Source organism: Salmo trutta, chromosome 6 (genome assembly GCF_901001165.1).
Source record: "Salmo trutta chromosome 6, fSalTru1.1, whole genome shotgun sequence".
NCBI lineage: Eukaryota > Metazoa > Chordata > Actinopteri > Salmoniformes > Salmonidae > Salmo > Salmo trutta.
Window position 1 is genome coordinate 590,371 of NC_042962.1, and position 16,275 is coordinate 606,645.

The following is a 16,275-nucleotide window of genomic DNA, read 5'->3' on the forward strand; positions in this document are numbered from 1 at the left end:
TACCCTCCATTACTACCACTACTACTACTACCCTCCCATTACTACACTTACTACTACCCTGCCATTACTACCACTCTACTATACTACAAGCTCCCATTACTACCACTATACTACTAACACTCCCATTACTACAATACTCTACTAATACCCTAACAGTTTACAAACCACCTCTACTATACCCTCCCATTACTACCCTCACTCTACTACTACTACTACTAGCCTCCCATTACTACCACTCTACTACTACTACTACTAACCTCCCATTACCACCACTCTACTACTACTACCCTCCCATTACTACCACTCTACTACTACTACTACTACCCTCCAATTACTACAACTCTACTACTACTACCCTCCCATTACTACAACTCTACTACTTCTACCCTCCCATTACTAACAGTACAAACACTCTACTACTACTACTACCCTCACAGTACAAATAATCTACTACTACCCTCACAGTACAAACACACTACTACTACCCTCACAGTACTAACACTCTACTACTACCCTCACAGTACAAACACTCTACTACTACCCTCACAGTACTAACCCTCTACTACTACTACCCTCACAGTACTAACACTCTACTACTACCCTCACAGTACTAAGACTCTACTACTACCCTCACAGTACTAACACTCTACTACTACCCTCACAGTACTAACCCTCTATTACTACACTCACAGTACTAAGACTATTCTACTATTACCCTCACAGTACTAACTCTACTACTACCCTCACAGTACTAACCCTCTACTACTACTACCCTCACAGTACTAACACTCTACTACTACCCTCACAGTACTAAGACTCTACTACTACCCTCACAGTACTAACACTCTACTACTACCCTCACAGTACTAACCCTCTACTACTACCCTCACAGCACTAACCCTCTACTACTACCCTCACAGTACTAACCCTCTACTACTACCCTCACAGTACTAAGACTCTACTACTACCCTCACAGTACTAACCCTCTACTACTACCCTCACAGTACTAAGACTCTACTACTACCCTCACAGTACTAACACTCTACTACTACCCTCACAGTACTAACACTCTAATACTACCCTCACAGTACCAACACTTTACTACTACCCTCACAGTACTAAGACTCTACTACTACCCTCACAGTACTAACACTCTACTACTACCCTCACAGTACTAAGACTCTACTACTACCCTCACAGTACTAACCCTCTACTACTACCCTCACAGTACTAAGACTCTACTACTACCCTCACAGTACTAACACTCTACTACTACCCTCACAGTACTAAGACTCTACTACTACCCTCACAGTACTAACCCTCTACTACTACTACCCTCCCATTACTACCACTCTATTACTACTACTACCCTCCAATTACTACCACTCTACTACTACTACCCTCCCATTACTACCACTCTACTACTACTACCCTCCCATTACTACTACTCTATTACTACTACTACCCTCCAATTACTACCACTCTACTACTACTACCCTCCCATTACTACCACTCTACTACTACTACTACCCTCCCATTACTACCACTCTACTACTACTACCCTCCCATTACTACCACTCTACTACTACTACTACCCTCCATTACTACTACCCTCCCATTACTACCACTCTACTACTACCCTCCCATTACTACAACTCTACTATTACTAACCTCCCATTACTACCACTCTACTACTAACCTCCCATTACTACTACTCTACTAATACCCTAACAGTACTACCGCTCTACTACTACCCTCCCATTACTACCACTCTACTACTACTACTACTAGCCTCCCATTACTACCACTCTACTACTACTACTACTAACCTCCCATTACCACCACTCTACTACTACTACCCTCCTATTACTACCACTCTACTACTACTACTACTACTACCCTCCAATTACTACTCTACTACTACAACCCTCCCATTACTACCGCTCTACTACTACTACCGTCACATTACTACCGCTCTACTACTACTACTACCCTCACATTACTACCGCTCTACTACTACTACCATCCCATTACTACCACTCTACTACTGCACTCCCCATTACTACCACTCTACTACTACTACCCTCACATTACTACCACTCTACTACTACTACCCTCACATTACTACCACTCTACTACTACCCTCCCATTACTACCACTCTACTACTACTACCCTCCCATTACTACCACTCTACTACTACTACTTTCCCATTACTACTACTCTACTACTACTACCCTCCCATTACTACTACTCTACTACTACTACCCTCCCATTACTACCACTCTACTAATAACCTCCCATTACTACTACTCTACTAATACCCTCACATTACTACCGCTCTACTACTACCCTCCCATTACTACCACTGTACTACTACTATTACCCTCCAATTACTACTACTCTACTACTACTACCCTCACATTACTACCGCTCTACTACTACCCTCCAATTACTACTACTCTACTACTACTACTACCCTCCCATTACTACCACTCTACTACTACTACCCTCACATTACTACCGCTCTACTACTACTACTCTCACATTACTACCACTCTACTACTACCCTCCCATTACTACCACTCTACTACTACTACCCTCACATTACTACCGCTCTACTACTACTACCCTCACATTACTACCACTCTACTACTACCCTCCCATTACTACCACTCTACTACTACTACCCTCACATTACTACCGCTCTACTACTACCCTCCCATTACTACCGCTCTACTACTACGACCCTCCAATTACTACTACTCTACTACTAATACCCTCACATTACTACTGCTCTACTAGTACCCTCCAATTACTACCACTCTACTACTACTACCCTCACATTACTACAACTCTACTACTTCTACCCTCCCATTACTAACAGTACAAACACTCTACTACTACTACTACCCTCACAGTACAAATAATCTACTACTACCCTCACAGTACAAACACACTACTACTACCCTCACAGTACTAACACTCTACTACTACCCTCACAGTACAAACACTCTACTACTACTACTGCTACTACTACCCTCACAGTGCAAATACTCTACTACTACCCTCACAGTACTAACCCTCTACTACTACCCTCACAGTACTAACACTCTACTACTACTACTAATTCCCTCACACTACTAAGACTCTACTACTACCCTCACAGTACTACCACTCTACTACTACTACTAAATCCCGCACAGTACTAAGACTCTACTACTACCCTCACAGTACTAACACTCTACTACTACCCTCACAGTACTAACCGTCTACTACTACCCTCGCAGTACTAACACTCTACTACTACCCTCACAGTACTAAGACTCTACTACTACTACCCTCACAGTACTAAGACTCTACTACTACTACCCTCACAGTACTAACCCTCTGCTACTACCCTCACAGTACTAAGACTCTACTACTACCCTCACAGTACTAACATTCTACTACTACCCTCACAGTACTAACCCTCTATTACTACCCTCACAGTACTAAGACTATTCTACTATTACCCTCACAGTACTAACTCTACTACTACCCTCACAGTACTAACCCTCTACTACTACTACCCTCACAGTACTAACACTCTACTACTACCCTCACAGTACTAAGACTCTACTACTACCCTCACAGTACTAACACTCTACTACTACCCTCACAGTACTAACCCTCTACTACTACCCTCACAGTACTAACCCTCTACTACTACCCTCACAGCACTAACCCTCTACTACTACCCTCACAGTACTAACCCTCTACTACTACCCTCACAGTACTAAGACTCTACTACTACCCTCACAGTACTAACCCTCTACTACTACCCTCACAGTACTAAGACTCTACTACTACCCTCACAGTACTAACACTCTACTACTACCCTCACAGTACTAACCCTCTACTACTACCCTCACAGTACTAACACTCTAATACTACCCTCACAGTACCAACACTTTACTACTACCCTCACAGTACTAAGACTCTACTACTACCCTAACAGTACTAACACTCTACTACTACCCTCACAGTACTAAGACTCTACTACTACCCTCACAGTACTAACCCTCTACTACTACCCTCACAGTACTAAGACTCTACTACTACCCTCACAGTACTAACACTCTACTACTACCCTCACAGTACTAAGACTCTACTACTACCCTCACAGTACTAACCCTCTACTACTACTACCCTCCCATTACTACCACTCTATTACTACTACTACCCTCCAATTACTACCACTCTACTACTACTACCCTCCCATTACTACCACTCTACTACTACTACCCTCCCATTACTACTACTCTATTACTACTACTACCCTCCAATTACTACCACTCTACTACTACTACCCTCCCATTACTACCACTCTACTACTACTACTACCCTCCCATTACTACCACTCTACTACTACTACCCTCCCATTACTACCACTCTACTACTACTACTACCCTCCATTACTACTACCCTCCCATTACTACCACTCTACTACTACCCTCCCATTACTACCACTCTACTATTACTAACCTCCCATTACTACCACTCTACTACTAACCTCCCATTACTACTACTCTACTAATACCCTAACAGTACTACCGCTCTACTACTACCCTCCCATTACTACCACTCTACTACTACTACTACTAGCCTCCCATTACTACCACTCTACTACTACTACTACTAACCTCCCATTACCACCACTCTACTACTACTACCCTCCTATTACTACCACTCTACTACTACTACTACTACTACCCTCCAATTACTACTCTACTACTACAACCCTCCCATTACTACCGCTCTACTACTACTACCCTCACATTACTACCGCTCTACTACTACTACCATCCCATTACTACCACTCTACTACTGCACTCCCATTACTACCACTCTACTACTACTACCCTCACATTACTACCACTCTACTACTACTACCCTCACATTACTACCACTCTACTACTACCCTCCCATTACTACCACTCTACTACTACTACCCTCCCATTACTACCACTCTACTACTACTACTTTCCCATTACTACTACTCTACTACTACTACCCTCCCATTACTACCACCATACTACTACTACCCTCCCATTACTACTACTCTACTACTACTACCCTCCCATTACTACCACTCTACTAATAACCTCCCATTACTACTACTCTACTAATACCCTCACATTACTACCGCTCTACTACTACCCTCCCATTACTACCACTGTACTACTACTATTACCCTCCAATTACTACTACTCTACTACTACTACCCTCACATTACTACCGCTCTACTACTACCCTCCAATTACTACTACTCTACTACTACTACTACCCTCCCATTACTACCACTCTACTACTACTACCCTCACATTACTACCGCTCTACTACTACTACCCTCACATTACTACCACTCTACTACTACCCTCCCATTACTACCACTCTACTAATTCTACCCTCACATTACTACCGCTCTACTACTACTACCCTCACATTACTACCACTCTACTACTACCCTCCCATTACTACCACTCTACTACTACTACCCTCACATTACTACCGCTCTACTACTACCCTCCCATTACTACCACTCTACTACTACGACCCTCCAATTACTACTACTCTACTACTAATACCCTCACATTACTACTGCTCTACTAGTACCCTCCAATTACTACCACTCTACTACTACTACCCTCACATTATTACCGCTCTATTACTACTACCCTCACATTACTACTACTCTACTACTACCCTCCCATTACTACCACTCACCTACTACTACCCTCACATTACTACCGCTCTACTACTACCCTCCCATTACTACCACTCTACTACTACTACCCTGCAATTACTACTACTTTACTACTACTACCCTCACATTACTACCGCTCTACTACTACCCTCCAATTACTACCACTCTACTACTACTACCCTCACATTACTGCCGCTCTACTACTACCCTGCCATTACTACCACTCTACTACTACTAAGCTCCCATTACTACCACTCTACTACTAACCTCCCATTACTACTACTCTACTAATACCCTAACAGTACAACCACTCTACTACTACCCTCCCATTACTACCACTCTACTAGTACTACTACTAGCCTCCCATTACTACCACTCTACTACTACTACTACTAACCTCCCATTACCACCACTCTACTACTACCCTCCCATTACTACCACTCTACTACTACTACTACTACCCTCCAATTACTACAACTCTACTACTACTACCCTCCCATTACTACAACTCTACTACTTCTACCCTCCCATTACTCACAGTACAAACACTCTACTACTACTACTACCCTCACAGTACAAATAATCTACTACTACCCTCACAGTACAAACACACTACTACTACCCTCACAGTACTAACACTCTACTACTACCCTCACAGTACAAACACTCTACTACTACTACTGCTACTACTACCCTCACAGTGCAAATACTCTACTACTACCCTCACAGTACTAACCCTCTACTACTACCCTCACAGTACTAACACTCTACTACTACTACTAATTCCCTCACACTACTAAGACTCTACTACTACCCTCACAGTACTACCACTCTACTACTACTACTAAATCCCGCACAGTACTAAGACTCTACTACTACCCTCACAGTACTAACACTCTACTACTACCCTCACAGTACTAACCCTCTACTACTACCCTCGCAGTACTAACACTCTACTACTACCCTCACAGTACTAAGACTCTACTACTACTACCCTCACAGTACTAAGACTCTACTACTACTACCCTCACAGTACTAACCCTCTGCTACTACCCTCACAGTACTAAGACTCTACTACTACCCTCACAGTACTAACATTCTACTACTACCCTCACAGTACTAACCCTCTATTACTACCCTCACAGTACTAAGACTATTCTACTATTACCCTCACAGTACTAACTCTACTACTACCCTCACAGTACTAACCCTCTACTACTACTACCCTCACAGTACTAACACTCTACTACTACCCTCACAGTACTAAGACTCTACTACTACCCTCACAGTACTAACCCTCTACTACTACCCTCACAGTACTAACCCTCTACTACTACCCTCACAGTACTAACCCTCTACTACTACCCTCACAGTACTAAGACTCTACTACTACCCTCACAGTACTAACCCTCTACTACTACCCTCACAGTACTAAGACTCTACTACTACCCTCACAGTACTAACACTCTACTACTACCCTCACAGTACTAACCCTCTACTACTACCCTCACAGTACTAACACTCTACTACTACCCTCACAGTACCAACACTCTACTACTACCCTCACAGTACTAAGACTCTACTACTACCCTCACAGTACTAACCCTCTACTACTACTACCCTCACAGTACTAAGACTCTACTACTACCCTCACAGTACTAACCCTCTACTAGTACCCTCACAGTACTAACCCTCTACTACTACCCTCACAGTACTAACCCTCTACTACTACCCTCACAATACTAACCCTCTACTACTACCCTCACAGTACTAACCCTCTACTACTACCCTCACAGTACTAACCCTCTACTACTACCCTCACAGTACTAAGACTCTTCTGCTCTAGCATTATTTTCCTTTCAGGAACTTCCAGAGTTGTTTCAGCTTCGTCTCTAAGATGGTTTCTGACGTTTCTAATGGGTGTTTGGAGGTTAAGAGTGCTCCATCCCTAACCGAAGGAGGTGTCTCACACTTCAGGCTCCGACATGAAATTCCTTTTAAAGTCGGTCACATCCAGATCCCCCTGGACTCAGTCATCTTGAATACTAATGATGCCACCTCAGTGGTTGGACGAGCTGAGAGCTGGGTGGGGGGGGGGTTGGAGAGAGTGGAGAGTAGTGGAGAGTAGTGGAGCGTAGCCGAGCCCCCACTGAGAAAGCTTTTAACACCATATAGAGGACATTCACTTCACTGATCAGACTGTTGTGACCATGAGCCAGATGACCTCATAGGAGAATGTATGAGCCACAGTGAATGTATGACAGAGTGAATGTATGACAGAGTGAATGTATGACAGAGTGAAAGCATTACAGAGTGAACGTATGACAGAGTGAATGTATGACAGAGTGAAAGCATTACAGAGTGAAAGCATTACAGAGTGAACGTATGACAGGGTGAACGTATGACAGAGTGAATGTATGACAGAGTGAATGTATGACAGAGTGAATGTATGACAGAGTGAAAGCATTACAGAGTGAACGTATGACAGAGTGAACGTATGACAGAGTGAACATATGACAGAGTAAAAGCATTACAGAGTGAACGTATGACAGAGTGAACGTATGACAGAGTGAACGTATGACAGAGTGAACGTATGACAGAGTGAAAGCATTACAGAGTGAACGTATGACAGAGTGAACGTATGACAGAGTGAACGTATGACAGAGTGAAAGCATTACAGAGTGAACGTATGACAGAGTGAAAGCATTACAGAGTGAACGTATGACAGAGTGAAAGCATTACAGAGTGAACGTATGACAGAGTGAAAGCATTACAGAGTGAACGTATGACAGAGTGAATGTATGACAGAGTGAACGTATGACAGAGTGAAAACATTACAGAGTGAACGTATGACAGAGTGAATGTATGACAGAGTGAATGTATGACAGAGTGAAAGCATTACAGAGTGAACGTATGACAGAGTGAATGTATGACAGAGTGAAATCATTACAGAGTGAACGTATGACAGAGTGAATGTATGACAGAGTGAAATCATTACAGAGTTAATGTATGAGCCACAGTAAATGTATGAGCCACAGTGAATGTATGAGCCACAGTGAATGTATGAGCCACAGTGAATGTACAAGCCACAGTGAACCTATGAGCCATAGCTACTGTATGAACCACAGTGAATGTATGACAGAGTGAATGTATGAGCCACCGTGAACATATGAGCCACATCTAGTTTTTATGAGCCACAGGGAATGTATACAAAGCCTCCAGAGCTAGAAACACAAAGGAGACAGCTGCTAATGTGTTTGCATTCATGCTGACCAATAAGATTAGAGCCCTTAGATTGTAATGACTGTCTGAAGCCTTGGAGGAATGGTGATGAGGAGAGAAAGACAAAGAGAAGTGACCTAATCTTGTCATTGTGGATCAACAACGTTCCGTTCTGCCTCAACAAACAGGATGGATGCTGAAGTTCTGGAACACTGTGGTTCTCTATCATTCTGGAACACTGTGGGTCTCTATTGTTCTGGAACACTGTGTGTGGTTCTGGAACACTGTGGTTCTCTATCGTTCTGGAACACTGTGGTTCTCTATCATTCTGGAACACTGTGGTTCTCTATCATTCTGGAATAATGTGGTTCTCTATCATTCTGGAACACTGTGGTTCTCTATCATTCTGGAACAATGTGGTTCTCTATCATTCTGGAACACTGTGGTTCTCTATCATTCTGGAACACTGTGGTTCTCTATCATTCTGGAACACTGTGGTTCTCTATCATTCTGGAACACTGTGGTTCTCTATCATTCTGGAACAATGTGGTTCTCTATCATTCTGGAACACTGTGGTTCTCTATTGTTCTGAAACACCGTGGTTCTCTATCATTCTGGAACACTGTGGTTCTCTATCATTCTGGAACACTGTGGTTCTCTATCATTCTGGAACACTGTGGTTCTCTATCATTCTGGAACACTGTTGTTCTCTATCATTCTGGAACACTGTGGTTCTCTATCGTTCTGGAACACTGTGGTTCTCTATCATTCTGGAACACTGTGGTTCTCTATCATTCTGGAACACTGTGGTTCTCTATCATTCTGGAATAATGTGGTTCTCTATCATTTTGGAACACTGTGGTTCTCTATCATTCTGGAACACTGTGGTTCTCTATCATTCTGGAACACTGTGGTTCTCTATCATTCTGGAACACTGTGGTTCTCTATCATTCTGGAACACTGTGGTTCTCTCTCATTTTGGAACACTGTGGTTCTCTATCATTCTGGAACACTGTGGTTCTCTATCATTCTGGAACACTGTGGTTCTCTATCATTTTGGAACACTGTGGTTCTCTATCATTTTGGAACACTGTGGTTCTCTATCATTCTGGAACACTGTGGTTCTCTATCATTCTGGAACACTGTGGTTCTCTATCATTCTGGAACAATGTGGTTATCTATCATTCTGGAACACTGTGGTTCTCTATCACTCTGGAACAATGTGGTTCTCTATCATTCTGGAACACTGTGGTTCTCTATCGTTCTGGAACACTGTGGTTCTCTATCATTCTGGAACACTCTGGTTCTCTATCATTCTGGAACACTGTGGTTCTCTATCATTCTGGAACACTCTGGTTCTCTATCATTCTGGAACAATGCAGTTCTCTATCATTCTGGAACACTGTGTGTGGTTCTGGAACACTGTGGTTCTCTATCATTCTGGAACACTGTGGTTCTCTATCGTTCTGGAACACTGTGGTTCTCTATCATTCTGGAACACTGTGTGTGGTTCTGGAACACTCTGGTTCTCTATCATTCTGGAACACTGTGGTTCTCTATCGTTCTGGAACACTGTGGTTCTCTATCATTCTGGAACACTGTGTGTGGTTCTGGAACACTCTGGTTCTCTATCATTCTGGAACACTGTGGTTCTCTATCGTTCTGGAACACTGTGGTTCTCTATCATTCTGGAACACTGTGTGTGGTTCTGGAACACTGTGGTTCTCTATCATTCTGGAACACTGTGGTTCTCTATCATTCTGGAACACTGTGGTTCTGTGTTTCTGGTTCAGTACACTTTAGTTCTGTGTGTTATTCAGAGTGTTTCTGTATCCTGGAGGCAGTCTATGATTATCCACTCATAACTATAACAGTCATTTATAGTCTCTTCATTCATAACTGACTATAACAGCCATTTATAGTCTCTTCATTCATAACTGACTATAACAGCCATTTATAGTCTCTTCATTCATAACTGACTATAACAGCCATTTATAGTCTCTTCATTCATAACTGACTATAACAGCCATTTATAGTCTCTTCATTCATAACTGACTATAACAGCCATTTATAGTCTCTTCATTCATAACTGACTATAACAGCCATTTATAGTCTCTTCATTCATAACTGACTATAACAGCCATTTATAGTCTCTTCATTCATAACTGACTATAACAGCCATTTATAGTCTCTTCATTCATAACTGACTATAACAGCCATTTATAGTCTCTTCATTCATAACTGACTATAACAGCCATTTATAGTCTCTTCATTCATAACTGACTATAACAGCCATTTATAGTCTCTTCATTCATAACTGACTATAACAGCCATTTATAGTCTCTTCATTCATAACTGACTATAACAGCCATTTATAGTCTCTTCACTGTACAGAACATTCATTTATAGTCTCTTCACTCTGTCCAGCTTGCTAACAGTCTTTGAAACCGAATGTAGCCAGCAGGGAAAAGAGTTTGACACCCCATCAATGAATATTCAGCAGGTTGATCAGACTCTGCAGGATTCAAGTGAATGTAAACATTCAGATTAACGCCATAATACGTCTTCATGACGTAATATATGAGAAAAAAAAAATCACACACTATTCTATTATCTAAACTATAATTTCAATTTCGATGCATATGCATCAGCCAAGTAAAGCCCTCCACTGTCACTGGGATACAGCCAATCATTCCCCTCATTGACTTGTAAGATGTAGAAAAGATAATAGAGATATTATACTGAGCTGTGATCTGCTGCAGCCAGCGGCTGAGGTATCGATGATGATGAGCCACAACGGAAACGGACAGAAATAGAGAGAGATCCATGACACCAGGAGATCCTCATGACATCATCATCATCTCATCTCTAGTTAAACCAGACGGACTGCCACCCACAGAGAAACTAAAGAGATTGTGTTCACTCTCCTCACTGTCGTTGACGCTTCGCTACTGGGTTCTATTCCTGAGGAGGCAGACTTTTATTGTGTTTTATTCAATAAGTACCAGACAGAAAGACAGACGGGAACCACACTTGTGAAAATCACCCGTTCACCTACTTTCTGCGTCTCACAAAGACACAACGGTTGGAACCAAAAATCGCAAATTTGGATTCATCAGACCAAAGGACAGATTTCCACCGGTCTAATGTGCCCATTGCTCATGTTTCTTGGTCCAAGCAAGTCTCTTCTTCATTTTGGTGTTCTTTAGTAGAGCTTTCTTTGCAGCAATTCGACCATGAAGGCCTGATTCACGTAGTCTCCTCTGAACAGTTGATGTTGAGATGTGTCTGTTATTTGAACTCTGTGAAGCATTTATTTGGGCTGTAACCTGAGGCTGGTAACTCTAATGAACTTAACTTCTTTGGGATAGGGGGCAGTATTTTCACGGCCGGATAAAAAACATACATGATTTAATCTGGTTATTACTACTGCCCAGAAACTAGAATATGCATATAATTATTGGCTTTGGATAGAAAACACCCTAAAGTTTCTAAAACTGTTTGAATGGTGTCTGTGAGCATAACAGAACTCATATGGCAGGCAAAAACCTGAGAAGATTCCTTACAGGAAGTGACCTGTCTGACAAGTTCTTGTTCTTCTTGGCTCTCTTTAATGAAAACTGAGGATCTTTGCTGTAACGTGACACTTCCTACGGCTCCCATAGGCTCTCAGAAGGTGGGAAAATACCATATAGGGCTATCTTCTGTATACCACCCCTACCTTGTCACAACACAACTGATTGGCTCAAACGCATTAAGAAGGAAATAAATTCCACAAATGTACTTTTAACTTTTAACAAGGCACACCTGTTAATTGAAATGCATGCCTGTTGACTACCACATGAAGCTGGTTGAGAGAGTCCAAGAGTGTGCAAAGCTGTCATCAAGGCAAAGGGTGGCTACTTTGAAGAATCTCAAATATATTTTGATTTGTTTAACACATTTGTGATTACTACATGATTTCATACGTGTTATTTCATAGTGTTGATGTCTTCACTATTATTCTACAATGTAGAAAATAGCAAAATAAAAAAAAACTTGAATGAGTAGGTGTGCCCAAACTGTTGACTGGTCCTCTATGTATAAAGTGCCCTGGGAAAGTATTCAGACCCCTTGACTTTTTCCACATTTTGTTATGTTACAGCTTTATTCTACAATGTATTAAATACTTTTTTCCCCTCATTAATCTACACTCAATACCCCATAATGACAAAGCAAAAACTGTTTTTTAGACATTTGTGCTAATTTATAAAAATTTAAATATGAAATATATTACATTTACATAAGTATTCTGACCCTTTTCTCAGTACTTTGTTGAAGTACCTTTGGCAGCGATTACAAATCAAATGTTATTTGTCACATGCTGCGAATTCAACAGGTGTAGACCTTACTGTGAAATGCTTACTTACAAGCCCTTAACAAACAAAGCAGTTCAAGAAAGAGTAAGATAATATTTACAAAATAAAGTAAAGTAAAAATAAAAAAAGTAACACAATAAAATAACAATACAGAGGCTATTTACAGGGGTTACCGGTACCGAGTCAACTGGATGGGGGACTGTACTCACGTCATCTCCAGTGTTGTTGGCGTTATAACCACAGTTCAGGGCGATGTCCAGTGGGTGCATTTCAGTCCAACCCTCTGAGGTACATGTCTTGGACAGGTTACCTAGGGAACACATAATACAGGTAGAGGTTACCTAGGGAACACAGGATACAGGTTAGATGGAGTAGCAACATCCTGGACAGTTTAGATGGAGTAGTAACATCCTGGAGAGTTTAGATGGAGTAGCAACATCCTGGAGAGTTTAGATGGAGTAGCAACATCCTGGAGAGTTTAGATGGAGTAGCAACATCCTGGACAGTTTAGATGGAGTAGCCAACTCCCCCAGAGTTTAGATGGAGTAGTAACATCCTGGACAGTTTAGATGGAGTAGTAACATCCTGGAGAGTTTAGATGGAGTAGTAACATCCTGGACAGTTTAGATGGAGTAGTAACATCCTGGAGAGTTTAGATGGAGTAGCCAACTCCCCCAGAGTTTAGATGGAGTAGTAACATCCTGGACAGTTTAGATGGAGTAGTAACATCCTGGAGAGTTTAGATGGAGTAGCAACATCCTGGAGAGTTTAGATGGAGTAGTAACATCCTGGAGAGTTTAGATGGAGTAGTAACATCCTGGACAGTTTAGATGGAGTAGTAACATCCTGGAGAGTTTAGATGGAGTAGTAACATCCTGGAGAGTTTAGATGGAGTAGTAACATCCTGGACAGTTTAGATGGAGTAGTAACATCCTGGACAGTTTAGATGGAGTAGTAACATCCTGGAGAGTTTAGATGGAGTAGTAACATCCTGGACAGTTTAGATGGAGTAGTAATATCCTGGACAGTTTAGATGGAGTAGTAACATCCTGGAGAGTTTAGATGGAGTAGTAACATCCTGGAGAGTTTAGATGGAGTAGCCAACTCCCCCAGAGTTTAGATGGAGTAGCAACATCCTGGACAGTTTAGATGGATTCAGAGGGAGTGTGTAGTTCTAATGGGGATGGGGAGAGTCAGGCAAAAGGCAACACATACAGCAACAGCGATCAATCAGCCCTGTCCAGTCCACTGGTTCTGTCTGCACAGAGTTAATTTGGACAATCAGTTAAAGTTTAGACAAAATATTTTGAGAGCAGAGTGCTGTTGTTAATTAAGAAATGGAATACTATAATTGTAAATGAAACACTGCTAGCGAGTTGGTTACTCTTTTCTGTAAACTAACAGGAATCCAGCCAATCCAGAATACTTTTTATTCCCTGGCATCGATCCCTTCATATCAAGCCTGTAGTTTCCGCCTGTTTGAGATGGAACCTCTTTGCCTCATCGTCTCTCCTTTCCTTCCAAGACCTCTGACAGGCTGGCAGAGCACAGACACTGACTGGCTCCAAGTCCTGTATCTCTGGCAGGAATATGGATGATCAGCATGAGATCAAATCAAATCAAATTATATTTGTCATATGCTCCGAATACCACAGGTGAAAATGCTTAATTTACAAACCATTAGCCAACAATGCATTTTTATATATAGAGAGTGGCAGTGGGACTCTGTTAATCTCTCAATACTGCCTGGTAGAGTAAGGGCTAAACAGACATTGCTGTGGCACATGGATTAATGTTTCTCCAGTTAGAGAACACCTCCATGACGACAGTCGATGCAAATTGGTTTTAAAAGAGGACCATTCAATAAATCCACATCGGTATCGACCACTTGCCAAAACAGGAACATACAATAATCAATATATTTTCACCACAGCTTGATCTGCCAATACCAACTATGTTTAGTGACATTTAGGAACTGATTGCATCAATATGGTAGGTTCACCCAGAATACATCACAGTCTTATAAAGAGATGTTTTTAAGGAGCATGTGTCACACTCATACACACACATTCACGCTCGCACACACACATTCACGCTCGCACACACACATTCACTCTCGCACACACACTCATGCGAATCTAGATTATTTGCCAAAAAAGTTTGAAGTAATGTCCTATGATGTTAATTGAAAAGTGGATAATTATTTAAATTCTGGGTTCAGAGAGCTGTCTCAGAGAGAAACAGATTTACATCATCTGAGGATATTTGGAGACGGGTCAATTTACCAAAATCCATTTCACTTTTTAAGAGCTGTATCATTCCAAACACTCATCTGGCCAATCACTCATATAGCCAATCACTCATATGGCCCTTCACTCATCTGGCCAATCACTCATATGGCCCTTCACTCATATGGCCCTTCACTCATATGGCCCTTCACTCATATGGCCCTTCACTCATATGGCACTTCAAACGGTTAGAAAAGTGACTGCTCTGAACTAATTATTCAGAGTTGGCTATATTGGATTTTGATTGGCCAATGCATGTTGAAGTGAGTTTTTCCCCTCCTGTTTTCTCTGTCAATTCTCCATATTCCTGAATGAATTTGGGACCTCAGCTGAGAACTCCATTCTCTAAATGATCACCAGATGGCACTTCAATTGTTTCGCAGGTTTTCTTGCAAAAAGGGGTTTATTTTGTTTGCATTATCCAAAAGGCACTTTTTTGAAATGACCTCCAAGAAATTCCACAAAGTTGTCAACAGTGACACTGGAATCACAGAGAACAATTATTTATGAACACTTCCTTCCATTTGAATATTTGAGAAAGATGTTGTTGATTTAATTAAAAACTATATTTTCTCTGCCAGCTTCTAGCCAGTCAAACCAATGCTCAAATTACATGCAAATGTAAAATGTTGCGACAGTTTCATCAAACAGAAGTAAAAC

General features: G+C 41.6%; 1 protein-coding gene across 1 annotated transcript in view; it reads right to left on the reverse strand.

Annotated features, from left to right (window-relative positions):
- vipr1b (vasoactive intestinal peptide receptor 1b) overlaps positions 1 to 16,275 on the reverse strand; it is a 154,628-nt gene that overhangs the window by 56,390 nt on the left and 81,963 nt on the right. Inside the window, exon 3 of the mRNA XM_029755065.1 lies at positions 13,537 to 13,637. Within this exon, the coding sequence (XP_029610925.1) occupies positions 13,537 to 13,637 (101 nt within the window). The remainder of the gene's footprint in view (positions 1 to 13,536; positions 13,638 to 16,275) is intronic.